The sequence below is a fragment of the Rhea americana genome, unplaced genomic scaffold (genome assembly GCF_003343005.1).
Source record: "Rhea americana isolate MKP2758 unplaced genomic scaffold, rheAme1 scaffold_165, whole genome shotgun sequence".
In the NCBI taxonomy this organism is placed as follows: domain Eukaryota; kingdom Metazoa; phylum Chordata; class Aves; order Rheiformes; family Rheidae; genus Rhea; species Rhea americana.
This window is the reverse complement of record NW_028185761.1, coordinates 1,395,678-1,423,409: the sequence shown is the minus strand read 5'-3', so window position 1 is coordinate 1,423,409 and position 27,732 is coordinate 1,395,678. Positions and strand designations below refer to the sequence as shown.

Genomic DNA, 27,732 nt, shown 5'->3' with positions numbered 1-27,732 from the left:
TTTTCTGAGACAGTGCTGCTATTCTCRTTCATAAGTCCACTTCATTTAAAAACATGCTTGTGAGCAGGAAAGAGAAGTTTTTCCGTGAAAATAATAGATGTTGTCCAACCTCAAGCACCAGTAATCCTGTTTCCTGTCCTCCATGGAAATGGTCTAATAGTTATGAGCTGCCGAGATTGGAGTTTAATGTGGTTTAAGGTGGTTTATACACCTTCACACAGTTTCATTGTTTTTCTGAACCTCTCYATGTAGACTGCTACTTTTCTAGTACAATCTCCTTCCCTAATGGCTTTTCATTTGATGTTCACTGACATACACTGCTGTTAACTCAAAAGCATGTCAGAACAGAATGATTTGATCTTTACTTTGCCTCTCACCGTGAGCATTTGTGATATGCATAGGGGTGACTAGAAGGTCTTAGGTAGCTGCAAGGGTCTTACAGCAGTTTAAAATAACCACTGGAGAGAGTGCAAAAGTCTTTTCTTCCRTTAAATGAGACGAGATGCTGGAAAGAAACTCATTGCCTTCTAGGAGAGCATGTACTTGCAGGCTCATGGCTTCATACCATGCTCCCATCAGCTTGTCATTGGATCCAACTCCGGCTCCTCACRCCACTCAGCTGAAGCAGTAAGTCTAAGCACCAGCCAGATGTCTCGCTGGATGCTTCTGAAGCAGGTCACTGGTCCTCAGAAGTGAAAGAGAACAATCAGAAACTCTGCAGACACTCTCCCTTTGACCTCCTCTTCGCATAACTGTGTATCTTTCTTCCTCTAGAAATACAAATATTCATAGATACTTTAGGTGCAAGGTATGGTGGGCTGCAGTTCTCTTAACACCTTGGTATATTCTCATTCTTTGCAGCATTCATCTTTTCCTCCTCCTGCAAATGCCCCTTGCATCTTCCAAAGAGTGCCACATGTTAACTAACACTAGATTGCATTTCCGTCAGTAATTTTTTGTCTAGTCCCTAACTATGAGATCAGGACCTGAACGGGCACAGAGAACATTGGCATTAGCAACAATCAGGGCTTGATAAAACTTGCAAATACACTGTTTTATGCTTATGCAAGTAACAGCTGTGAAAAGGAGCTGGTAAATATCTCAATAAATGCTCTTGTCATTATCGCACAGAACTTGAGTGTTTTTCATATTTCCAACCAAACAGGTACTGACAAAGCTGCAGAGGATCTGATTTTCATATATTTTCCATGGGCACACATTTATGTGCTTGTTTCCTTTGCTTAGGTGGACAAGCAGCTGTATGAACAAAACAAGTGTTTGAGAGAATATGGTGTACAAATGGCTAATGAGGTACTTAGCTTCTGCACATGGAAACATTTCATCCATCAGTGAAACGTGTTTGCTCACCTGAGGGGTGTTGCGATGATCTGATTCCCCACAGCAGTGGCAGATGCATACCTGACACAGACCGTGGCTGAAGCAGGAGTTACAGTTAACCACAAGGTCATTCCCTCCTTTCTTATTTCACAAAACTTCTAGCATCACAGCACTTGCAAAAAGGCTATCAAATCTTAATAGTGCCCTGCTGTATCTCTCCTCTACATTACACTTAAAAAGACGCTCTTCCTGGTGTCTCAAATTCAGTGCCACCAAGCAAAAAAGAGCTTTGACATACCAGTGCTTCAAGAAATAACACACAATAATTTCTTTCTAATAAGCACTGCTAACAGTGTTCACAGTGGTGCTCATTCAGTTTTTTGAGATGTAAAATATGCTTTGTTCTGCAAAATGATTTAACCCATTTTGTAAAAAACGCTTCTAAAAATTCTGTTAATACTAATTTTAATTCTTTTCTGGCCTTGTTTTCCAAAAAATGTCAGGAATAAATAGTTTCTGACTCCCGTAAGAATGAAGTGAGTAGCTGATTGTGTGAATTTAGCTCTTATATGACCACAAAGACATGTATGCTCAACATAATTTATTTACATTTTTCCTCAGAAATCAGATGACAATTGTGACTTTCTTTTCTTGGTATCCTACTGGATTCACTTGAACAGCATGGAAGACAGACAAGTAATGGCCCTGGGAGTGCTGCATATATCTCTGTACTTGCTGTAGCTGCAGGAATTTCACCTTTTATGATAGAAACGGACTGAGGAACATCCACAGGAATGTAGTAAAGGTGATTCTGGGATCTTCAAAACTACGCAGATGGATAATGCTGGCCTTTTTATGCAGCTGAAATTTCAAATGGCAACTGCCCAGGGCACTGCACAGGATCTACGTGATGCCAAGTATACAGCTGGGATCTGCAGTACTGCTCCAACATTATTATTGCTGAAAGACTGTTAATATGTGAACCATAAAGGAAGCCATAGCACTCCCCAGGTGACATTTGCAAGCCTTCCAGTTAAAATAATCCAGCAATCTTTAATAATCAGCAAATCAATAATTTTAAGCCCAAAAGGAATGATAGTTTTGTTCAAACTCACACGTATTACAGATTATTTAACTTCCCTCCATTATTTTTCATGTTGAATGGTAACGTAACCCATGCAAGGGTCAGACTTAACTCTTCAAATGTGACGAAATTCGATGAAAATCAAATGTAAAACTGAAACCTTCTCCTTGGTCTGCCCTATGAACAACTCAGTACTAGCAGACACATGGCACTGTGTGTACACAGCATTTTGCAATGCTCTTGCAACATACTCCTTGTCACACTAAGACAACAAAAGAGAAAGTTAAGTCTGAAATCAGGAATATGAGGCCAAAATCTAACATAGTATGAATTGGAAAACTGCATAGGCTTCTTTGTGGGTTACATTAGTTATACTGCTTTAAAATCATTAATAAATTAACCCCGGAATTTCTGATTTTGGGTCGTATTTGAGTTTCCCTCTGGGTAAGATTTGTTCTTTACTACCTGAATTATGGATTAAATGGTTATGTTAAGCAATAAATTAAATTCGATCTCCATATACAGCTCATGCTAACTGCTGTACTCAAATAACCTCATAATTTTACTTTTTTAAACAGCATCAGTATTTCAAGAAAGTTTTGAGATAGTCGTCTATCACTGTGTAACAGGAAAAATGGGAAAGCCCTCTTGTTGCGCCACCGCCTTATAGTTTTTCTAAAGTGCTTACTGCAGTACAGTACGAACTTCGAATTCACAAAATCAGCATAAATTGGTCACAGAACAGTCGCATATTAGTTTACAGAGTAGAGAAAGCACTTAAGTGACTACCATCATACCAAGTGATTAATTTTCTTTGTGCAACATTGATCATGTTTCATTGTTTGTGTAGTGAACCCATTACAGTGCCATAGCATTTACGCTGACACAGAGGGGCATTAGCTTTCTGTTGTGAATCCAATTTTCTGTTCACTTCTATATTAATCAAACTGAAAACAACTATGGTAGATGACACTTCATCCCATGATTGATTTTTTTTCCTTTAATTCTTTGATGTTTTGGGCAAACAAGCAGTGGTATATTCACATTGTTTYGCTGAGTTGCTTTTAGTGACTTGTCTCAGAATAATTCCCTCCTTAGYGATGTTAAATATAATTTTAAGCTAGAATTAGTATTGCTCACTRGAGGAAGCACACCTAAATGGCTTTGAAGCCATAAAGCATTACCAAATCCCTTGATTTTATGATCATTTGGGGGATTCTAAGTGCATTTTTAACTCATCAATTTCTGGAATAAACACTGGGCAAAGAATCCCAAGTTTCACTCTAGAAAGCAAGTTTCCTGTCTCCAGCACGAAGGTGAGAAGTTCAAAATCAAGAATCACGTGCATTCAAATGAATCAGAAACCAGGAGGGGAACCAAACAGATCTACCACAGATGCAAAATTCTTACTTTTATGCCTCTTGTTCTAGGCAACAGAAGTGGCTCAGAAGTGAGACCGCTTGGCAGTAGTGGGCACTTTCCTACTGAAAATACTAAAGAGATTCCTTCCCCCCCATGAAAAAAAAAAAAAAAAACAAGGTTGCACCAGTTCCCAGGAAAAAAACATGAAGAAAAAAAAAGGCTGTTAATTCGAAATAACTTTCACTCCCAATAACTTCGGGCCCCTAACTGGAGACAGGGTGACCACCAAACTGCAAAGAAGCTGGCTTTTCACTCATTTTTTTTTTCGTTATTACTCTGCTTTTTTGTTCAACGCGGTAAACCCAAGGCAGAAAGGCTTCCACGCGGAGCTGCGTGGTGCGGCCCAGGCACGGGGCAGGCTAGCGCGGGGTGAACGCAGGGACGACGGCCTTTTTCAGGGGCCATTCCGTGTCGTGGGGAGGGGGATGCTGCTGCTGCCTGCCGCCGACACGGCGCTGGACCCCCGAGGCGCGGGGGTCACCACAGGGCCGAGGTCCCGCAGGCCGCGCCAGGCCGCGCCAGGCCGCGCCTCGGTTGCCATGGCGACAGCGCCCCCCCCCTTCCCCGCCCCCTTTCCCCGCTCGCACCCGCCAGCACAATATTTTCGTCCCGTCACGTGATAAAAACAGCTCCCCCACGTGACGGGAGGGCAAGGCGCGTCAATCACGGCAGCCGCCATCCAATCATCGGCCGCTGCTTCGGGCGCCGCCCCACCTTCCGGAAGTCGGCGCACCAATCGGCGCCGGGCCCCGTTCCAACGGTTTGACAGAGGCCGCGGAGAGGGAAAGTGATGRGCGTCCCGCGCTGCCAATAGCGACTCAGCGACGCGGCCTGCAGCCCCGCCTTGGCCGGGAGCGAGCCAATGAGCGGGCGCGCGGCGCCGCCGCGGCCCGTGCGCGCCCGCCCCCGCCCCCCCAGCACTGCGGTAATATGGCTCCGTAGCGAGCGGCCTCGCGTCGGTGCTGCTGCCGCCATTAACCCCTGGGTGCCCGGCGGCGGCAGCGGCAGCGGCGGCGGGACGGGGTGCTCCTGCGCAGCCGCTGCCCGGCCGGTGCCCCGCCGCGAGGATGAGCTCGGCCGCCGGCCCCGCCGCTTTGCCTCCGGGCTCCGCCACCCGGGCCTTGCATGTGGAGCTGCCCTCGCAGCAGGTACGGGCGGCCCCGAGGCGGCCCCGGCCTGTGGCCGCGGCTCAGGCCACCGCGGGGGTGAGGGGGGGATTGGAGAGGGGGTCTCGGTGGGGTGTGGGGCCGTGTGAGAGCCCGGGTGTGGGGGTCTCTGTGGGGCCGTGTGGGGGGGCGGGGGGTTTCTCCGGAGTGTGGGGCCCCGTGAGAGTTTGGGGGGGCTCTCTGTGGGGTGTGGGGCCCCGTGAGGGGCCGGGCAGGGGCTCTCTGTGGGGTGTGGGGTCACATGAGGGGGCTGGGGGGCTCTTGCTAAAGTGTGGGGCGGTGTGTGGGGATGGGCAAGGGGGGAGTCTTGTTGGAGGGGCCACATGAGGGGACGAGGAGGGTYTTGCTGGGATGTGGGGCTGTTTGTGAAGGTGTGTGTGGGGGTCCTTGCTGGGATGAGGGGTGAGAGAGGGGGCTCAATGAGGTATGGAGATGGTCGAGGTGAAGGAACGGTCCTTGAGGCCACGCAAGGAAGGTCCCTGATGCAGTGGGGGTTGAGCACCATTCTCTTGGGCTGGTGGAGAAGAGGGGAGGGTGAGGACCCCCTTACGTGGGCAGCAGGCTTGTCCCCTCTYCCTGTCAGAGAGAGTTGGGGGTAATTTTCCTTGAGGATGGCTTTCCTTTCCCAGAGCAGCTGTTGCCATGCCTATAGAGTTACTGTGTGTAAATTCAGTCTGGGAGATGCGACATTTCTCCCTCCTAGGGATAAGTTGACTTTAAGCTTAGGTAACTCTGAGGAGGCTGGAGCAGCTGGGGGCCCCACTTCTCTGCTGTATCTGCTGTTGGGGTCGGGAGAGATGAATTAGGATAAAACCTGCGGTGTATTCTAAAAGGTAGCAAAATGTTCCCTCCCTATCACATCCTTCCTTTGGATAACTCTGTTTTTCCTGTTTACTGATATTTAGCTTCTGGTTTACTGGGCAACTGTTCCGCTTACATGAATGTTTTAATTTTGGAGAGCATTAGGAACAAGGTTAAGTGAGGTAGTCTAGGCTCTGCATAAGGAGTTTAGCAATCTGTATCAGACTTGGTCTGTGCCCTTTCCCCTYTTGAATGCAGTGCCTTTTTACTGTAATGTTCTAGTCAACTTAAACAGTGGTGGGGAATAGTTACTTAGCAAAGACATGCTTTTCTTCTGATATACCATAAGATATGAGTCTGCACCTGAAGTCTTGGTTCATTGCCTCGGTGCAATTGGTGTTGTTACGAAGYAGACAAGTGCTCTGAATTACTTCTACTCACGCCCAGGTGTAAGAATGAAGAACTGACATGGAAAATAGGTGTAAACTTGGAGCAAAGAGATAACTGGTCCTTGGATAAGTTAGTCTTACCAGACAATTACTTAGGGGCAAAAGGGGGAATGGAGATGGCTCCTGGCCATGAGAACAGTGGAAGTATTGACCTGAATTTCAGAGTAAGTGTTCATTCTAAAATGTGAGCCAATTTATGTTAATGAACATAAACGTAAGTAGTAGATTGAATAAACTTTACAGAGATGTGTGGATTGTTCAGGCGATGAAGTATGGCCTTCTCCCTACTGAGCAATTTGATTTTTAGTCCGTTCAAAGCTTGTGCAAGACACAAGTGAATGCTGCAAATAACAGTTGTTGTTAGTCATTRTATTTTATTTGTGAAAGGGGGACCAAAAAACATGACACTTTTTACAGGAGCAGAAACTTTTGTAGGAGTTTATAGGAGCAGAAACTGAATCATTGGTTACAGGATATTCTAGTCAAGTAAATATTTAGAGTTATGTAGGGTGCTTGTATGTTTGCTGCAGAAATGTTAACTGTAGCAAGGGTAAGCCCATGATAGTCTAGATTTGTTTTGCTGTGCGCTCTACAAGTGTAAGGAYTATATGCTGAAGTATCTGCTATGTCAGTGTTTGCAGTTAAGAAGCTCTGAAACTACAGTCCAATATGTTGATTACAAATCATCACATTTTGCTCTATTGCCTGAGCTTTAAGTCTTCTACTGAATTGTGAAAATCTCACCTTCAAGGGGCTGTCATCCTGTAGATGTTTTACTTTCCTCAAAAACTGCAGAGAGTATCAGTAAAAGCATTAAAGCTTAGGAGTCTACTCCTAGATCTTACCTTTCTCAGTTTTGTATACTCTTTCTTATGGAATTGAGAAATAAAATGGAAAAGTCAGTCTGGTTTATATACTACTTGTATAATGCAAGAATCTAGTTGATCTGTGTGTSGTGCTACATCATGCAAGGTAATTGTTTTCTACCTGGTAGCACAAAACTCAGCTCAATGATTTGTTTTAGTAGGCAATTTCCTTTAGAACACCCAGTGCTGCTTTTTTTTTGACTATAAAGATGAAAGTAGTGATCTGAGTCATGGTTATAAATTTCTCAAAAGAACAGATTCTCAAATGTGAATTTAAGGTGAGTGCTTTTAGTGACTGAAGTCCTAAAAGTATAACTTGAGCTTAGTCTAAATTTAATTGTGCCAGTGAAATTCAATGAATAGCAAACAAAGTGCCTGTTACTGACATAGTTGCAACAGTGAAAAGCCATGTGAGAATCCTAAAATAGTTGTGGTTGGAGGGGACTTCTGGAGATCATCTGCTCCATGCTCAAGCAGGATCGGCTACAGCAGATTGGCTAGGACTGTGTCCAGTTGAATTTTAAGCATCTCCAAGGATGGAAACGCCACAGCCTCTTTGGGCAACCTGTTCCAGGTCCAATGTTCAACAGCTCTCAAGGTGAAAGTGTTTTATTATATTCAGGTAGAATTTTCCATGTTTCAGTTTGTGTCTACTGCATCTCTTCCTAAATCTTTTGCTGATATGACCACACTTATTTTGGTCTTTATGACTAACCTATCCCCTAACTTGTTCGTTGTTGGCAGGGTGACCAGGCTTAATGCCTTTTGCGGCTGCATCTTATACTTTAAGGAGAGGAGTTAAGGATATATTTATAAAGAAATGAATCTAGTTAATCCTGATTTATATCACTAAGTAATTGTGGCAGAATGTCATTTTCTTTTGCTACAAGAGTGGGTCTAACAGAACTGAAAATGTCTCTTGAAACAGCTGCATCTTAAAAGCAGATTCTCTAGTATTATCTCTTGTTAGTTGCTGTAGGCAATGAAAGCCAAGTGTGTCATGATAACTTATCTTATTGATATGTAAAAGTTCAAAACAAACTTTTCACTCCTGTCATTATAAGCAACTGAAATGAAGGGTGGTGGTGGAGAATCTTTCCGGCTCTTACATTCTARCTGGAAAGATTTGAACAAAAAATGCATTGAGGGCCAGTCACACTGCAGTCAAATGATCTATTGAATGTTACTGTGCTAACTGCTGTTCAAAATAGGTGTAATATGTGGTTATCTAAAGATAAGGAATCCCTTTTTTATGGATTCCGGCACCAGTGCTTCAAGTATGTAAACTTATTCTTTCTCATGCTGAAATTGATATGCTTTTACTATCAATTTCAACATTAGAGAGGGGTGAAGCTTTTAATGAACTGAGATAGTATTTGAAGACCTACAAGCTTGGACTTGAACTGCATATGCTATTGTGTATGAGCAGCTGTGCTGATGTGCRGTTTGTAGTGAGTGATTAGGGAGTTGTACATTTTTTTCCTTCTTACTTTTTTAACARCTTCCAATAAAGGACAGTTTGGATCAGCATGGATTGACAGTTGACTGGTGGGCAGGATCTGGCCTGCGGGATGCTTTTTGTCTGGATAACTCTTTTCTTGAAAAAGAGGGGACAAGTAGTTTACACAGCAAATGCAGCCTGAACGTCCGAGTTACTACTTGTCCATCTTCAAAGGCTGGTGACCAGTGATGGTGGTGGCAGCAGTTATCACTGATATGGTGTATATACACTGTTWCTGAGAGGAACTGAGAAAAACAGCTGTCTGCTTTTGGGCAATGGCTTGTGGTTTGGGATATCCAGTCAGGTCCAGGCTCTGGACCATATCTCTTGTCTAGGTTGTTAACAAGGACATAAATAAGCTACAGATATTGTTGGAACTTGCTTCTTTTTTGTAGGGGGAGGGGTGAGAAGGTGGATTGGGAAAGGTTCCCTCAGAAGTAAGGGCTGGAACTATTTTAGAAAATGATAGGAATGTCCCCTGCTACTGTAATGTCATAGATCACAGAAGAAAAGCAAGCAGAACCCAATATGAATTCCAGTATAGTAACTGAATGCTAAGTCATGTGTATAACAGCTTAGTGCTTCTGAGACTTAGTTGGATGGTTGTAAAGTGGTATTTTAATAGCTCATGATTTAACTGTGTACCAACAGTAGGAGGAAAGCTCAGCAGCCATTTTAATCTCTGCCATCTGTATGCTAGTTATAAGCTAAAAAGTTAAGTCTGCTCGTGTTCCTGTGTTCCATGTTCCTACTGGCCTGATCAATGATCAGCAGCAAAGAGTTTTCAGAAGAAAGCTATCTATGACTTACAGAATTGCACAGAATYGGTAAGGTTGGAAGGGACCTCTGGAGACCATCTAGTCCAACCTCCCTGCTCAGCAGGGTCACCTAGAGCATGTTAGACAGGGTTGCATCCAGGCGGGCYYTKAARATCTCCAGAGAAGGAGACTCCACAACTTCCCTGGGCAACCTGGTCCAGTGCTCCGTCACTCTCACAGGGAAGAAATTCCCCCTCACAGGGGGGACTCAGGCAGAACTTCCTGTGGTTCAGTTTTTGCCCTTTGCCTCTTTTCACTGGTGCCCAGTGACAGGACAAGAGTCTGGCCCCATCCTCTTGACACTCTCCCTTTGGGTATTTGTAGACACTGATAAGATCCCCCCTGTCTCCTCTTCTCCAGGCCAAAGAGGCCCAGCTCTTGTAGCCGTTTCTTATAGGGCAGGTGCTCCAGCCTTCTGATCACCTCTGTAGCCCTATGCTGGACTCTCTCCAGTAGTTCCATGTCTCTGTTGTCCTGGGGAGCCCAGAACTGGACACAGTACTCAAGATGAGGCCTCGCCAGGGCTGCGTAGAGGGGCAGGATCACCTTCCTCCACCTGCTGGCAACACTCTGCCTAATGCACCCCAGGAGACCATTGGCCTTCCTGATCACAAGGACACATTGGTGGCTTGTAGTCAACTTGTCATCCACCAGCACTCCCAGGTCCTTCTCTGCAGAGCTGCTCTCCACAAGGTCAGCCCCCACCTTGCACTGATGCCTAGGGTTATTTTTCCCTAGGTGCAGGACCCTTCAGTTGCCCTCATTGAACCTCATGATGCTACTCATGAAGTTCAATACTTACTCGCAAGTTATAGGGCAAGATGATATAGATGATGTTTAGACTGTGTAAAAGGYTTAGTCCTAAAATGAGACTGCAGGACTCTTCTATCACTGAGAATATGTATTCTTCATCCAGGAAACAAWTTGGCTTCTAGAGCTATATTATTGATATCCTGGTGTGTGCAACTTTCTGTTCTCTGTTCTGTTCTGTACTGTGGCCTGAGTAATGGCAGGTGTGTGTTGGATGGGAAACCTRGATATTTTAAATACAAGGGGATACTATGGGAGCTGCATGCAGAGCTAGCTCTTTTCTATCAGAGGTTTTATTTTCATCTCAGTGCTGTCAGCCAGATGTCAGCATGTTCTCTGTAGTGATGTCATGGGTTTGTAGGATGTATTAGCTAAACACTAATTGTATATACTGCATAGAAGGGGGGGGGGTAGGAGATAAGCCCTGGTGAATATGGACTCGCTGTTAAGAAGGGGAGGTGTGCAGTGTGTATCTTTACCCAGTATCTTTCAGCTCATTTTGCAGGCATTTTGTCAGTTGGTACAAGCCTCTGCAGTGAGGAGCAGTGATGAGTTCTCAGCCACAAAGGTCGGAAGCAGGTGTTTAAGGCAGCATGTAAGAACAGAGCAAACGTTTTCCCCAAAATATTCTCTATTCTCCATTTGCTTTCAGACTGGATTTTGTAAGAGGCTACTGTGCAGAACCACCTGGAGTTTGGAATTCATTAGCCCAAAAGCAATGCTTTACAAATCTGGTTCCTGTGGCTTCCACAGTAGCTTAACTCTGAGTGTTTTAGCCACCATAGAATGGGAGGCAGGCTTGCAATAAGCACAASGGGCCTCAACTGGCTCCGTAACGAGCCATCTGAGACTTCCTTACACTCGAAACTGCAGCAAAGTGCACAGCATCAGATTCGTTCCTACTYGCTACCGGTGCAGGCTTCTCAGGCCAGATACAGGCTGGTTTCRTGAAAAACCTGGCTACTGGAAATGCCCACATGCAAAACTAGCATGCTCCCAGGATATGTTTGCACCCTTTCCACCATGACTTGAAAGCAGTTGGTTAACCCTATCCTAAGCCTGTTTGACAGGCTAGGGTTCTTGAATTTGTAGTACTGAAGATGAAAATATTATTTAGGAATTGAAAAACTTCTGTCAGATAAAGGAAATTGTGGAGCAGACCCTGAAGTGGTGAGAAGAAAGTCCCCAAAATCTACTTTGAGCATGAAACCACATTGTAATACTTACCATCTGCAAACTTGGATTGCCTATAATAGAAAGACATTGCATTCAGAAACTGCAAAGGTCCTTTCTGGCCCTTTAATTTTCTTCTGTGGTCCTTCCTTTAGAGAATTTGAATGATGATGATGAAGCTATGAATGTCTTATCAATGACTATGGTATTAGAGTGATTGTTCTGTAAAATTTCATGTACAAGAAATCTTTTAGTTGAGCTACATCGAAAGCTTGTGYATGCTAAGAATTCAAGAGTCTTTTGAGCTTTTGAGATTATATTAAACCTGCACAGTTATTAAACACACCTCAGAAAYTTGCTGTTTGAACCCAGGATGCAGAGGAATGGAAATTATGAGTGAATAAACTTTAAAGGAAAAGAAGCTTTTCTTCTGCCTTCTACAAATAAAAGTACTTTTGGATTCCTYGACTAAATTGAGTCACATATTGGATTGTTACTTTCAATTGATGAAATCAATCCAATACCAAATAGGTAAATGTTTTGCTGCTTGACACAACCGAAGTGACAGAAGTGGAGTAATGTGAAAACAGACTGACTCTTAAATATTTTACTTCCTCTTTCCTACTAAATATGTTAGGGGAAATCTGAATAGCAGAAAGTGTCATACTTGAATAATGCTTTCACTTCTCTTTGACATGCATAGTCTTTTAAATACTGAGCTGGGAGGGAAACACTGCTTAGGTAAAACAGCAAGAAAGAAAACTCGTTGTCCATGTCGTGATCACGTAACAGCRGTTTCTGCAGCTGTATCCGTATCCAGCATTTGATATAGATGAATCACAGTTAGGAGGAGATGCAGTTGTTAAAGTTACTGTAAAACTCTAATGGTAGCCCAGAATGTCTGCTCTTATCTGAGGCTGGGTTTTTCTCCTCTGCAGTGCATTTTCCTTTTTATCTAAGAAATGCAAGCATATTTTGCAAACTCAATCATCTGTAGAGGTATTATGTAGAGGCTGTTTTGTTAGAAAATTGTGGCAATTCATTTTTTTTTGATGCTTTTGTCAAGGGGTATATCAAGAGTTCAGGCAATATTCTCAGTTGGGTGGTGGTAATGTCWTGATACTTGGTAGCTAAAGACTCATGTTGTCTATGAAGAGAAGCTTGCAAATCTGCCCTTGATTTGTTGTCCAAGGGAATGATTAACTTTCATATGTTTCAGGTTATTAATCAGCATATGCTTGCTGTATGTGTAACGTGGTGTGTATTTCAAATGAAGCGATTCTTTAAGGTCCAAAGTACCTTTGCTTTAATTTTGTTGATGCTTGATTCCATAAAGCTCTGTTTACTTTTTGGGTTTTTCCTTCTGAGCATCTTGTTTTCCATTACTTAGTGTGCCCAGGTCATTTTTACTGCTAATATGTATAGCTAATGTTCTGTTGTCCGAGGTGACATTAAGAGGTTTAAAACTTTTAAATGAGTTATTAATGAGGTGGGATTTGCACCCATGTTCTCTCTTCTAACCCACRGCATGCTTCCGCTCTTGCATCAGAGAAATGGTTGTACTTTTGTTTGTTCATATGCAGGGGAGTAAATCTTTATTTAGACAAATTAAGAGAAAAATTTTCTTCAGTAGACAGAGGCAGCATTTCTGGCTTCTTAAAGGTTTCCATTAAAGGTAGAAATACCATATATCTAGTTTCTTATTTATAACTTTTTATAAAAATACCTTGCAAGATGGGCTTTGTCTGGCTAATGGTCGTTGCCCGTAGGTTTTTTCTTAATCTGTTTAGAACAGTGTTTTAGGGTGTGCTGACGGGTTTTATTCTTCAGAATTCTGTTGTGTTTGCCAGCTCGCTTGCTCTTGTCACTCTTTGAATGTTACAATGACCATAACTAAACCCAGCTGTTGATGAGTAGACAGAAGGAACTTGATTTGCCTAAGTCTCTACATAGTCTTGTGTTTTTGCTTTTGAATCCTTCCTACTCGCATTACATTTAAGTGAATCATATTCTTTGAGCCTTGTTTTGTCATACCTAACCAGCTTTCTTGTGTTTATATCCTAAGATTGAATGCCTGTGTCTTCTGCACCTGTCCCTACCACATTTCTGTTACAGATTTTCAATCTTTCTGCAGCAATAAGCACAAATTAAGTTTGAAAGGATGAGGATGCAGATTATGGTAGTGAAAAGAAAAGTGTAAACACTGTGGGCTTACCTTAAGTATCAATTTTGATCTTGGTTATCTCATTGGTCTTGAGCTCTAAGGCAGTGTTCTAGTTTTGCTATTTGTGACTATGATTTATTAAGAAAAGTTTTCTTGCTCCTGATGAATAGTTTCTAGCTATTTAGATCATTACTCTGAGGGAGAGCTTCAATTCTGAGCTGCTCTGCAGCATAAAATGATGTATTTAATGAGGAAAGATCTTAGTGGAGTAAGAGGGTGCAAGGGAGGACAGACCAAGCTACTGTTTGAGTAATATGTAACCATTACATACCTAGCTGTTTTGCTTGTTTCTAAACTAGTATTTCTGTTTTCATTAACGTTAGAGGAGTATGTTGTGCCATAGATTTGTCAGACAAAACATAGCGCTGACTTCGCACACTGTTTCTTCAACTCCAGTTTGAGCTGATAAAGGGCTCTTTCACATTTCAAGTATAAATATTCTCTAGCTGCTTCTAAATGGSCAGTGTCAAATACAGAGATGTTCCTTATTCTTTCTCTTTTGTTTTCTCTCTATATGAATTATGGAAGACTTTCTTTGGACAACTTCTTCAGTATGCTGACTGTCTTTTCCTTGTTGAAAGTCTCACTGCAGTACTGAAATGAGAGTAAATGCGTCAAATACGGGTGGATTGGAAACCTTTATCAAGTCTTAATATGTTCAAATGAAAACTTTTTTTTTTTTTTTTTTTTTGGCTAAGGTGAATTTGATCAAACTTCCAAAAGCCTTTCAGGTGCTTTTAAGTGCAGAGGAAAGGAAGCACTCTCAAAGAGATGAATCCTATTTCTAATCAGTGATGTAACTGAAATGTAACTGTAAACAAGCATCCACAGTTAGGCATTCATGGAAATCTCAAGCAGTTGGCCCATGCTGATGAAAGTAGTTTTACTTTTCTTATGGTCATTTAGTTTGAGTTAAATCACACTGCACAGATTCAGTATGTCTCATTCCTTACATCAGATCTTTAGGAATGTAAGAGAAGAAAGTGTGTGTGTGCATGTTGCATTTTTACGGGGGAAAAAAAAGCAGTAAAATTCCTACAGTAAATTTTTGTAACTGTTGTTGGCCTTGAATATGATTCATTACTGGCATCACTTCTTAAAGACTGTTGCCAGAAAGTAGTTAAATGTTAATTTAGCTAATGCATGCAAAATGGAAATAAGTAACTGAACAACTCTTGAATCCCATCACCTGATGTGAGGAAGCCTAGATACAAAGGGAGTACAGTGTGTAAAGAGGTGCGCAAGCTGCTCATTGACCTAATGGTGGGTCAGTAGCTTTGAGGGCCTTACTGTCTTCAGGTGCATGCTCAAAGGGTGTTAAAATAGAATCCCCCCCCTTTTCTTATGGTATGTCCTATAAAACCTCCTGTCAAGTTTCTTCTTTACTTCTGAAGTAGATCTGAGATCATTTCAATGTGCAATTCTCTTCAATCTGAGATATACTGGAGGCTGAACTGTGGAAACTAATGTTTCATTGCAAAACTTCTAAATAAATCTTTCTAGCAAGTATGTAAATCGGTGTACAAACACTTCCTTGTCTTTCTGTAAGTACTGTAAACAGATATTTCAAGTTAGAACACATCTGATTAGTGTCTAAACTCCCCCCTGTATGTTCCTTTGCTATTAAAGGCCTTGTGTACTTCAGCAAACTAGATCTAAGCCTTCTCTGAGGTTCCCTTTTTGACACTCTGTGTATCAGCCTGGAAACTAAGGCAGCTGAAAGTTTATCTAAAATTGCATTGACTATGGCTTCTTTTGTCTAGCACTTGGTTTTCAAGAGCTTGAGTCACCTGATTGCTGCTTAGTACTCTACTACGAGTAGAACACGTGTGAAAGCAGGTAGTATAGTGAAAATCTGAGGAAGCAGGAATTCTTAATATTGAAGTGTAGAGTCATGCTGTTATATGCTCATCTTATTTAAATACAGTTGATGATTTGATGGACTTTCTTAAAAATTATAAATGCTATAGTTAATAATAAAAAATTCATAACTTAAACTGCAAGGTACACATTTTCAGTGACTTAAGTATGGCTAGAGTTCAGAGACCTAAATAGCTGACCTTCTTGCAAGCTTAGTTCCATGAAGTTTGAAGCAACTGCAGGTGCTCTAATAACATATTTGTGATGTTAACTAATCCTTGCACTCTACCTTAGCGCTAAAATAAATGGAAGGATTTTGCTCAAATTCTTCCAGAGGCACAGTGGCTCATAAACCAAGCAAGGAAGCTTTCAGTCCAAAACATAAGAGCTGTGTAAAATGTGAAATATGTACCAGCTTGTATAGGTCAGAGTTGATCTTAACTTTGTTTTCAATATTCTGTAAATACTTTTAATCAGGAGTAAGGAGATAGTCTGAAATCTGAGATGGTCGCTAAAGATGAAAACTACTCAATGATGCTTATGTTAAACTCTGTCCTGTAGGTAGGACACTAAACTATATTGATGGTTAAGTAAGGAGAATTAATACTGGAATTATAGACAATGTTACGAGTCTGGTAGAATGTCTGTTTTGAGGAGAACTGATCTTCAAGTGATCAGACAACTCTGAAAACCCTAAGCAGTGGGTTGCTTTTGGCAAATCTGGGCCTTTCAAGTCACTTCTGTAAATTTATACTTTGCTTGTATAGGAAGGCTTCCCAGCCTTGTTACCCTGGTTTTGCCCTTATATTTACACTTCATACTTTTCATTTACATTTCATACTTTTGTATAGGTTGTGTCCCCTACCTCCCACCTACGCATTGGCCCTTTGAATTGGAGATGCTCTCTTGAGCTCTTCTCTGTCTTGCATTTTGTGTGGGTTATATGGGTCATTACCAGGAATAATTTGATAGCATCACCAAGTACTGGGAGGAGAGAAACTTTCTTCCAATCCAKCCTCTGGTTTTAGCAAAGTAAAACTTCTGCGCTGCCAATTACAATGAATCTCCATTCTGGAAGATGAATTCCACTTCACTAAGTTGTATAAAAATTAGGAGACTGTTCCAACAGAAGTTCTGAAACTTGCTCATATGCTAGGCCCACAACAGCTCTAACTATTCTTTCAATGCAGGGCTGTATGGTAGCGAGCATCTTGAATGGCATTTGCTAGAAGGAACTAACATTTGAGSGGTACACAGGTTTAACTGAGGCTGTAGTAGTACATACAGCCTATGAGTCTTTTATTGTAGTATTTTTGTAGCTTTGCCTTTTAACCTTTAGGTTTGTTTTTTTTTTTTCTCTTACAGAATGGGAGCTTCAGTCCTAACTGGGATGTTGGTTTAATTACTATGAATATTTAGCAGGCTTTCAGAACATCAGCCAGGGATTCCAGTGGTCAAACACTGGGAGAAAACTGCTGCAAGTTCTGACAGGATGAAGCATTACTGACCTTAAGCCTAAAACTTCTGTAGAGAGAAGGATAGCAAAGACTTGCTCAGCTGGACTCCAACCTGAAAGTAGCTCAAGACAGTTTAGTGGCTCTCTGCTACTGAAAGGAGGTGCTGCTTCCCCTTGCCTGCCCTTGGCAACATGGTCTCACTACTTGCCTTACTTTAGCTTAGATGCTTCTTGAATACCTTTGCAAGTTGATTTAACACATCCAAGTGCCAGTGTTTCTGCCAGATGGGCAAAATATATTGAATAGCCTTGCTGAAAGAGCCAGTGCTAGAGAGTGTAAACCACACAGGTAGGAGAGAAGACGCAGGAGGGAGAGGTGGGGCAAAAAGAGAAGCAAGACTGCAGTCTCTTCCCAGAAGACAGCCAGTAGACTATCTCAGATTTTAATAAAATGACAACYTCTATGTGATAAAGAACAGGCTTAGCTGTTGCCTTTGTTAATAGCCTGAGCTTCCAAATTCGTGGTTAGAGTCTGAACTAGTAGTGTGGTGGATCAGTAGTGCAGATAGAAAAATGATGTTTAACTGTGTTCTTAGTCAACTTGGATATACTTAATTGGATATATAAATTTTATACATTTTTCCTCTGGGTCTTTAGATTCTTAGAGAAGAACAAAGTGGTTAAGGTGGAACAGGAGTTGGAACTTTCCATTGTTGTTTTTGCTGCACATTATATGACCTTGAACAAATAATTACGAAATTCCATGAATACTTTAGGCGGTTATAGGTAGTCACCATTCTCTGTCGTATCATGAGACCAGTCCAGAGCTTATACTACAAAAAGGACCTCCTTCACTTCCTCACCTCCTTCCATCTTCTGAGCTATTCCTTACCCTCCCACCCTCCAATCTCCACAATGATTTCATTCAGGGAACTAGATTGCTACAATTAACACAGCACCATAAAATGAATAGCTTGGTCATTTTGGTTTTCCACATCTATCCCCTCAGAGGGGATACTCCTGCCTGTGCTTCCATGCTTTTTTTGGTAGGCAGAAGTGTTTGTGCAGCCCTGTTCAGCAACTGAATGAGGGAAACTTAAGCTGGTTTAAGACTAACTTTAATTTCCTTGTTCTAACTTGGATAAATTCTGACCTTTGTCATGAGACTCCACAAATGCTTATGGTGATGCAAGAAGTTGCGCAGTGATGGGAACAAGTGACTAGATGCAGAAAGTGGTATTTTAGGCAGAGGTAATGAAAGCTATTGGTATCTCAGTGTTTGGAGAACTAAATTGTGAAGGGACTGGGTCCTCCAAACCTCAGAACACTTGGTAGGCTCTGAAGAGTTTTAGGATCATCTGATGAAAATGCAAAGTATTAACAAGAATTTTTGATCGAAATACTTTATTCTGCAGCAGCCTGACTTGTTTATGGCTTGTGATACATCTGGAAAGATTCCCAGAAAGTTATTGAATGGGAACACTAGATACATTAAACAACTGATAATAGTTCTTCAGAATGATGAAAACTGATTTTTTTTTTTTWAAAATGAAAAGATCTCTGACTTTTGAGGGAATCGATCATTACTGTGCATAGGAGGTCTTAGCAGTTCTGTCTAGACACAAGTTTTTTGAATCCGAGGAAGCCAGTTCTGCAGCTCTGTAGAAGTGAGTAGCAAAACTTAATGGTAGGATCACGTCTTTTGATGTGTCCTACAGCTTTCACAATCAGCCTCAGTATATATCTTTAACAGAGGCTTGTTTATAGCTTGCAATATTTTTACCTCAGTGACAGATTGTAAATATTTGTAAATATAAGCTACAGGTCAAGATTTATTTTAAGAAAAGAATGTTTTTTGTTTTGTTTTCCCCCTTGGTGTGCAGTCACTTTAAAAGTAGGAAGAAACATAAATTTCCTTTGTGTAGGCTAATACGGTATTGCTATGCTGTAGTTACCTCTACTTGGTTACAACTCAGACTGGTAGTCTAAGCTCTACCTTACAATTTTGTTGCTCAGTTAGCGTTCTTGGGAGGTGCAGTGGACTAGGACAGTCATGGTAGTCAAAATAACTTGTGTTACACAGCCCATAGAATTAGCTGTTCAACCTGCTCTACTGCTAATCTGTGATTCCAAAGCACCGTCATTCAGGCTGGGTGTACTATATTCAGAGCTCTTGGGAAAGTTAAATACTTCTTAATGCTATCATTTTTTGCGTGTCAGAGTTCACCTAAATCAATGCTCTGCTGCAGTGTAACTTTTTTTGCATTAAGGCATCTTATGAAGTTGTCTTGTGTAGTGTCTGAGATCTTCACTACTACGCTGCTGATAAACTGCCAGCTGTCGGAGGAGATAGTGGGTGAGAATTAGCTATACTCATCTGCATATTTTGCTTATCTTTTTAAGACTGCAGATCCTAAACTCTCAGCTTGTGGATATAGCTGGCCTGTTCTAAATCATGTGACTGAGGCTGCCAAAGCTTTTATCACTTTTTTTTTTTAGCACTCACTGTATTTTGATTTTTTTTTTTTTTTTTTTTAATACTGGGCTCTTTCAAACAGCTGTTCTTTTTGGGGAGCATCATCTGTGAGCGATTCCTGCTTGTGATGGATGTTTTGTTGATGTTGTAATGTAAAGAAAAAAAATCAGATAAACTTGTCTGACTAAAGTGACTAATTTTTCCTCCTTCACCTGGATGAAGGGTGAAATGAAAGAGCTCAGGATTATTTGTAGCTATTATTTACAGAGCTCTCACTTCTCACTTTATTCAATGTCAGGTTCAATAGGTGACTTGAACTKTGAGATATACCGTTTCCTCGTTGCAAACCGCTTTTCAATTTGCCTGTAAAAGTGCAAGGCTGTYGCTTAGCACATGTTTTTATCAGGCAGTTTGGTTTCATTTAAGCAATGCTGGCTGTTTCTGGCTCCTTGTTGCTGTGCTACTGCCGCTTTCATTAGCACAGATGTTTAGGCAGCCGTGCTGCAAAGCACATTGAGGAACTGCTCTGGGGAAACTAACCCAGCACGAAAAAGAGACGGTTAGTTTTCATGCAGATCGGTTCCCTAGTGTGGCTCCCTGAGCAGCTGCACGRATGCTCGTGGTGGTGCAAGCGAGGGGTGCAGTGCAGCTGGGCGGGTGAGCAGCGAGGGTTGGCAGGACGGTGAGATTTGGCTGTGCCAGTGGTAGTTGAACTACAGCAGTGTTTTGGCTTYGTAGTGTATTGCTCGTTCTACCTCATTAAGTGAAAATGATACAAAGCATATAGGAAGTAGCACTTAACAGAGGTTTGAAAATCTCTTTGAAATATTGCTTATTCTTTGTCCCAGAGCAGCCAGAAGCTCTCGATGAAGAATTTTAGAGCCTGTTTGAATTGTCTTTTGAATTTGACTTCATAGCTTTAGCCAGCAGATCATGACCTAATTGTCTTTGGTTGGAGAGAAAGATTAATTAGCACTGAATGGTGCCTTTGTACAGCTCTGAGGTAATCTGAATAATGAAATGTAATGTCAAGGACAGTGTAGTGGGCAAAGTGGACGCTTTCCTTTTGGGGTCCAAGCCCCTCTCTCCTCTGGACTTCATATTAAGGACAAAGAATTTGTCTGCATAATTGGAACTTTGTTCCCTAGCTCTCAGCTAGGCTGAAAGGACAAGTAGTGGGGCAGAAGAGCAGAGGAGAAACATGGCGGGTAAATTGGAGACGTAARTTACGTGTTTGTTACATGCTGTGTGTTGAGATTTGAGGAGTATTATGATCTTACAACCATAAATTTAACATCTTCCTACCGAATTGTAGGAGGGAGACTGTAGACTTAGGAGAAAAATTCCAGACTTTCAAAGGTACAAAGAAGTTGCGAACCACGGAGACAAGGACTTGGCTTTGGTCTCTGATATGTGAGCATAGTTGATAATACTCTAGAATTTTTCTCTAAGTCTCATTCGGTTTCTTAGAAGAGGAGAAACTTGTTTGACATTGCTTGAGGATTACTTCTTTGTAATGTACCATTTAAACCAGTCACGCAATTGGTTTATAACCCTAATAGCATCTGGAGAAAGTTGACCCTCTGTTGCATGCTGTGTGGGCTGTTCTTCTTAAGTTGTAGTTTAAAAATAAAAGGGATAGAGAGGCTGAGGGTGATAGATGTTTGACTCGCATGAATGCTCGTGAAGTTAATTAAATGGGAGATTGCATAAAACCAATGAATCACTTTGATAGGGTGTATATTCAAAACTTTTTCTCGAGTATTTTGGTCAAGTAAAGTTGCTCTTAAAAAACCAGCAAGAGTACACAGCTTTAAATTAGACTTGAAATGGTGTATAAAGTGCATGTAACTTTTCAACTGAAGCTTGATCTTTTTGTTGACATTCTTAATATTCATTTCTAACCAATTAAGACTGTATAATGCTGCAATTAAGCTTTTTAAAATTTATATCTTGCATGTTTGTACTAGTATGTAGCTTCCTTATGATATGTCTGAGCATCCCATCTCAGCCTCTGTTGTTATATAGTCTAGTTTATAAATATCCTTTGTAGGATTGAGATGGAAACTTATATGCAGGTGGTTATGGGAGTCAGTCACATGAATAGAAACTTAATATCCCTCTTGCGTTAGCGTTCCTTTCTGTGAAAAAATAGGTTAAACTAGGATTTCATGACAGTTTCAAAGTGTCATATTATGCTTCTGAATGCAATGAGGGCCTTTCAGCTCTCCCTGAAAACATTTTTTTGGACAAACTGCAAACAGATGAGTTGTCTTTTGATTTTTGAAAGCATTTTAAATCCTCTTTTTATCAATGAGAAAGTGTTTCTGAGGGAAGGAGAGTGAGAGAGATCTAACTTCCATTCAAGATTACAGGTACTGCAGCAATCTAACATAGTGTTGGAGTTGAATGAAGTCACTTAAAGAAACAATTTTAATAGCGTATTCTAGTATGTTCAAATAACAGAGCACTCTAAGGCCAAAATTTTATAAATAAAGTACTATTTCACTGAATAGAACCCCCAAAAGGGTTCATTTATTCAAACTGAAGACAGCTGACAGACTAAGGGAAACTTCCTACTATTTTGGGCAGAGAGGAACTTCAGCAGAAGTTTCAAACTTTGACTCTACCCTTTATTTTTCCTGTACCTCTGGATATACCTTGCATGTGCACCCAAGAGCACGCGTCTTAAAATTTGTTTAATGTAGCAGCAGTTTCCAGGATTACTGTGAATTTAGGAAACTTGGTGTAGCCAGTTACTTATAGGTTTAAATTGGTAACGTTTTATTTTGAAACTTTATCCACTAGTGCTTGTTGAAAATAATTCAGGTGTCCTAGTCTTTCAAACATGATACTGCACGCTCTAGGTGTTCTTATTGTGATTGCATTCTAAAAGCATCACATAATCACTGGGAACTGCTCAGTGGGATGATTTAGACATATGTATGGAATAAAAGTTATGTACAACAAATGAATAAAAATAGCTTGTCTCATATATCAGTGTTGCTTAATCTGAATTTATAGGTGGCAGTTGCTGCTTGTCTGGTCAGTTTATTATAGCTTTGAAGGCCTATTTTTCACACTAGCTTTCTGCCAAAAATTTAAAAACCACAGAAAATYGGTGCTTTAGAAATTGTTAAAATACTTTACTATATATTAAAAAAAACACACACAAAAAACCAAACCCAACAACCTCCCTCCCCCCACTCCCCAAACTGAAAAGGTTTAATTTCAATCTAAAAGATCTTTAAACTATTCAGGTTTTTTCTTATTTCTAGCGCCGGCTTCGTCATTTGCGGAATATTGCTGCACGTAATATCATCAATAAGAATGGTTATCGCCTCTTGGATACTTACTTCACTCTTCACTTGTGTGATAGTGCCAAGATATACAAAGGTAAAACAGGCTTGTTAACTTTTTTTCCCAGATGCATCATAACAATTCAAAAATTTAATTCTGTCCTTTACTGCCTTGATATTCTTCTGCCACTGTTTGCATCAGCTGTTCTAACAGTGGAAAAGAGCTGTTCAGTTTCCTAAAGTTCCTGAACTCTTTCAGTATTCGTGGACACTGTGTTTGAGYGTTATATTTCATTTCTCTCTTCTGCCTTGCTTTCTATTACAATCTATAGCTCTTCATTGTGGATARACGTTATTAAAAATATATTTTTATGTTCTTTTTGAAATTACTAGCTATTAGAGCATTGTGAATGAATTTTGTTGCTTCTGAATTTTATTTTCAGCTAGTGTAACTGAAACTTGCTAATTTAAGGTTACTTGTTTTTGAAGGGTGGGAATGTATAACTTGAGCTAACTACGTGGACTGCCTTGGGGGGGTTAGCTGAACCTGGAATTTACAACTTCTGCAGTGTTTGGTGCAAGGGGATCTTCTGTGCTCTGGAAGAACTTGTCTCATCAAACAATTCCTACTTGTATGTTGTCCCATGCTGAATAGACCTACACAAGAATGTGGATTAAATAACTTCCCAAATAGGGGGAGTTACCATTCCWATGTCTCTTGAGTTAGATTAAGCAGAGCTGCATTAAAGAGGTCATGGTACTGTTTCAATATCATATGTGCTCTGCCAGAATATTTTTCCTGCTTATCTTTTACCTGGCATTCTTATTTTGTTTTTCTGAATGCATTTAAAGCACTGTCGAAGCTTTTTTCCTGAAGTTTAGCACCCTGAGGGATTTTCTCCAAAATCTAATTTCTTGGCTCTAATCCTATCTACCTAAAGACTTCAAAGTTTTATTTTGACTGGAAAAGTGAAGGTCCATGAGTCAGCTGTTGCTTATTTCYATTTAAATACAGGGTTCTTGGCAACTCTGGGAGGTGATTCAGTATTCACTTTCTAAGTATCTGAAACAGGTCACCCTTGCTTTTCAAGAAAGTAGTGCAATTAGTCTGTCCATCATACTGTACTTTTCCAGGAAGCTGTCATGGACAAACTAGTCAYTTTGCAAATGTCAATCAAATATTGTAAAGTAATGGACATTTTTTTCCTCAGCAGTCAAATTCATAGTAATTCATGAGGATCATCTTGGGTAAGAAGATGAAATGCTCAGTTTAAATAATGACTTCTAATTATTAAAGTATCAATGAGTATTTTTAATCAAAAAGGTGACAGCATTTTAAAGTCTTTTTTATGAATCTTATTCCTGACAGAGTAATTCCACTACTGTTAGTCTTCCTTGAATATCACTTATTTTAGCTTTCTGTATTTCAAATATTAAGATTAGTGTCAATATTTATGCTAATCTAAAGGTTTCCTACTCATTTTTTCTTTAGAATTTTATAAGAGTGAAGTGATCAAGAATTCTCTGGTAAGTTATTTTAATACACAATTCTATAAACAATATTTCCAGTTCGTTTCACTGATTTCACAAAGCAGAGGCTCTGGGTGCAGCACTTCAAGTAAAGAGAGTTGAACAGTGATGCAGCACATGCTGCTGATTTCTTTGAACATCATCTTATGTAGCTGAATGCTAAGGAATATTTGCCTGCATATGCAAACATGCGTGTTCTTTGAAGGCATAGTTTGAAGAAACTCTAGTCATTGGAACTTCTTAAAGTTTCTAAATTATCCAGTTCAGATCGCTGAAAGGAGCAGACCAGAAAAAAACAGCTGAGAAAGAGTAGATTCTTTTGTTGTGGTAGTAGGATGTTGTAGGTATTGGGCGAGGGAATCTGAAAATCTGCGAAATAGACATTTTAATGTCTGCACCCACAAGGTAGACCTGCACCATTTATAGTATGTGTTTGTGGGGGGGTGCCAGCAGGTTTTGAAAACCTCTTGAATGGAGGAAAAAACGTCTGCAAGGCTATTACCTTATCTAAACTTGCATTTTTTGAGATGGATTAAGATTTTGAGTTCCTTTTACTGCAGAAGAAAACTTTATATTGGAAAGGGAATATAACAAAGGGAAAATGAGATGGAATGACAAAATCTGTATTTAAAAATGTTGCAGTCTTGTACAAACTCCATTTTAATGTCCTGGCGTTTTTGTGTCCAGATAGTTACCAAATGGCTTTTTCCTTATGAAGATTTAAGTACATGGGGAACAATTCCTTTTGTAAGACTTAATGGATAACTTTTCCCCTCTTTCTTCTTTTTAAAGGCATATTATTCTGAATTGCCTAATACCTTAAAATTGCCTAATATTTGCCTAATACTAGTTCAGGGACGCTTGGCCTGTTCTAAGCTGCTTAAGCAATAGAATGAAAGGCCTGTTCTTTTGAGGTGGTCCAGCTGCGTGGGATTGTGTGTTCCTACTGTTTACTTTCATTTTAGAGGAGTTCTCTTTTCTGTTCCCATATAGAGAAGGGAAGGGTGAGATTAGGTATTTTGCCATATCTACATTTGGATGCCCTGTAGTTTGCAGCCTGTGGAAATCCAGAAATGAATATCAGGTTCTTGCTACTAGTAATGTCAATTCAAATTGACTAGGTTTGGTTGCAGCTTGGGCCAGTTACAACAGTTTCCCTAAATTCTTAGTGGTAATGTTATCAGAGGTGAACCACARTTCTTGGGATGTTTGGCGTGTTACAAATCTGAATTCTAATGGAAAATCTTTTTTTGTAATTTATCTTAATATGTGCTACTTCTATAAAGCTGAGGCAAATCTAATTTCTTAGAATGGAGAAGAGCTCTTAGTGACAGCATTTAAAGATTGTCATCAGTGTCAAGGAAGAGAARAATGTAAACAAATCTGTAAATAAATTATGCAAACTTAAAACTCAATCCCTTCCCTAATATTAAACATCTGCTAGTTTTCAGATGCTAAAGTATAATATGCAAGCAAATGTTATTTCCACTATCTTAATTTAAAAATTCCTGCTTTGGCTAAATTAGAGAAGTAATTCTTCAGCATCTTGTAAAGGAAGGAAGCAGAACTCACTGAGTTTCAGAACTACTTTACAACAGATAGTGTTCAACCCAGGAGTCTTTAGAAAGAGAAATAATGAAGTTGCAGAGCCTGTTGGCTTCGACTCTGTAAATCCTGAAAAGGTTCATGTTCATCGTACTTAAATTCTTCATTCTTTGTTTGACATAGACATCGCTGCTTTCTGTAACCTACTGCTGATTAAGATTCCTTTTGTCTTGTTTGAGTTGTCTTTATCCTCCTTTGAATACCAACAGAATCCAACATGGAGGAGCTTGGACTTCGGAATAATGCCCGATCGTCTCGATACCTCTGTCTCATGTTTTGTTGTGAGGATCTGGGGTGGCAAGAAGGAGCACTATCAACTCTTGATAGAATGGAAAGTTAATCTAGATGGATTAAAATACTTGGGCCAGCAGGTAATGTGAAAACAGGCTTTCTCAGCCCTTGGATAGAGGAAACTAGAAATATGACTGAACAAAAATACAGAATGCTAAGAGGAAGTGACCGCATCTTAAGTCAGTATTTTAAAGGTTGATTGCAGAGATTTGTGCACAGATCTTCAACTCTTGACTCTCTGAATATTTAAAATCAGCATTACTGACTGATCCTCTGAAGTAATATTTTTAAATTGCAGTGCTTTAAGGAAGTAGTGGTATGATTGTGCATATAGCTGGAAGAAAATAAATCATGATATTCATATATAATATAGTTCTAATCCTCCTTTATAGTAAGGACTCCCCATCAAAATTCTTCAGTCCAAGAAGTGGACTTGCAGTAGTAGAGCCAGAAGTTTATTTTAATTCTGTTCTTTCACCTTATCAATAGCCTTCTGAAATAAGTGAAGAGTTTACTGTATTGTGGAGCTTATAGTAAAAGTGAATGCAAAAGAAATCTGTATCACAAATACTAAAAATGCCAAAAAGTACTGTGCCTTTTGAATTAAGTTACAGGTGGTTGTAGTTCCAGTGGGCAGTCTTGGATTGCTACAATGATATGACCTGTTTAGATTAGACCATATTCTAAAAAGCAAATGCATTTTCTATGTGTAAATTCAGTTTTCTCTAGAGTTTCATCTACTTTAAAATCATAGCAACTGAAAAGCTGCATTTGACCATCAAATAGAGCAACTTATGCTTAAATGCAACATATCGACATCATAGTGTTGTCTGAAAATGGTTTRTTTTCTGCTGTTCTTGCAGATACATGCAAGAAATCCCAATGAGATTATTTTTGGTCTCAATGATGGTTATTATGGAGCTTCATTTGAACAGAAGGTAAGGATATTTCATATTTGTTCTGACTTGTTTAGTAGTGATGACAAGCTGAAATTCAACTTCTAAACATAAATTTTCACACTTGCGTGCTCAAACATGTAAATGCTTAGTTTTGAGAAGGAATACTTTTTTGACACAGTAGATAACTCATCCCTGCTGGGTGGACACCTGAGCTATTCATGGAAGATTTAATGTACARCATTTTAAAACCAAAAAGAAACAGATTGAAGAAAATATTCTTTATAAGATTGATCTTTGAGGCAAACTCTTCATTCAAACTTAAAACATCTTGAAAATTGYGTCTATTAATACTCATTTTTATGGCAAATAAAGCACAGTAAGTGGTGGTTATCAATCTTAAAAACAGTGTGTGATTTCTAAATGGGAAGCTATTTACTTGCTCTGTGTTGCAACTGTTTCACCCCGTGTATTTTCCAAGGACTCCACTGTAATTTTTGCTTGTCCAATCAGTATTGTGACTGCAACTAAATTATATAGCAATGCTGTTTAAACTTTAACATCTATGCCTTAATGTGACTGGCACAGCTGACAATCTTTATCCCAAATTGTTATTGGCACTATGGTGCTGTAGACAGCACCTGGCTGGAGAGAAAATGACCCTTGA

The 27,732-nt window shown here is 40.2% G+C and overlaps 1 protein-coding gene across 2 annotated transcripts in view; it reads left to right on the top strand.

The window, feature by feature from the left end:
- The first annotated feature begins 4,777 nt into the window (after nucleotides 1–4,777).
- Nucleotides 4,778–27,732, top strand: part of UVRAG (UV radiation resistance associated) — a 97,148-nt gene continuing 74,193 nt past the window's right edge. For both annotated transcript variants that reach the window (XM_085300562.1, XM_085300561.1), the window contains exons 1-5: nucleotides 4,778–4,992; nucleotides 22,723–22,840; nucleotides 24,236–24,270; nucleotides 26,088–26,249; nucleotides 27,033–27,107. In XM_085300562.1, the coding sequence (XP_085156688.1) occupies nucleotides 4,912–4,992; nucleotides 22,723–22,840; nucleotides 24,236–24,270; nucleotides 26,088–26,249; nucleotides 27,033–27,107 (471 nt within the window). In that variant the 5' untranslated portion in view covers nucleotides 4,778–4,911. The remainder of the gene's footprint in view (nucleotides 4,993–22,722; nucleotides 22,841–24,235; nucleotides 24,271–26,087; nucleotides 26,250–27,032; nucleotides 27,108–27,732) is intronic.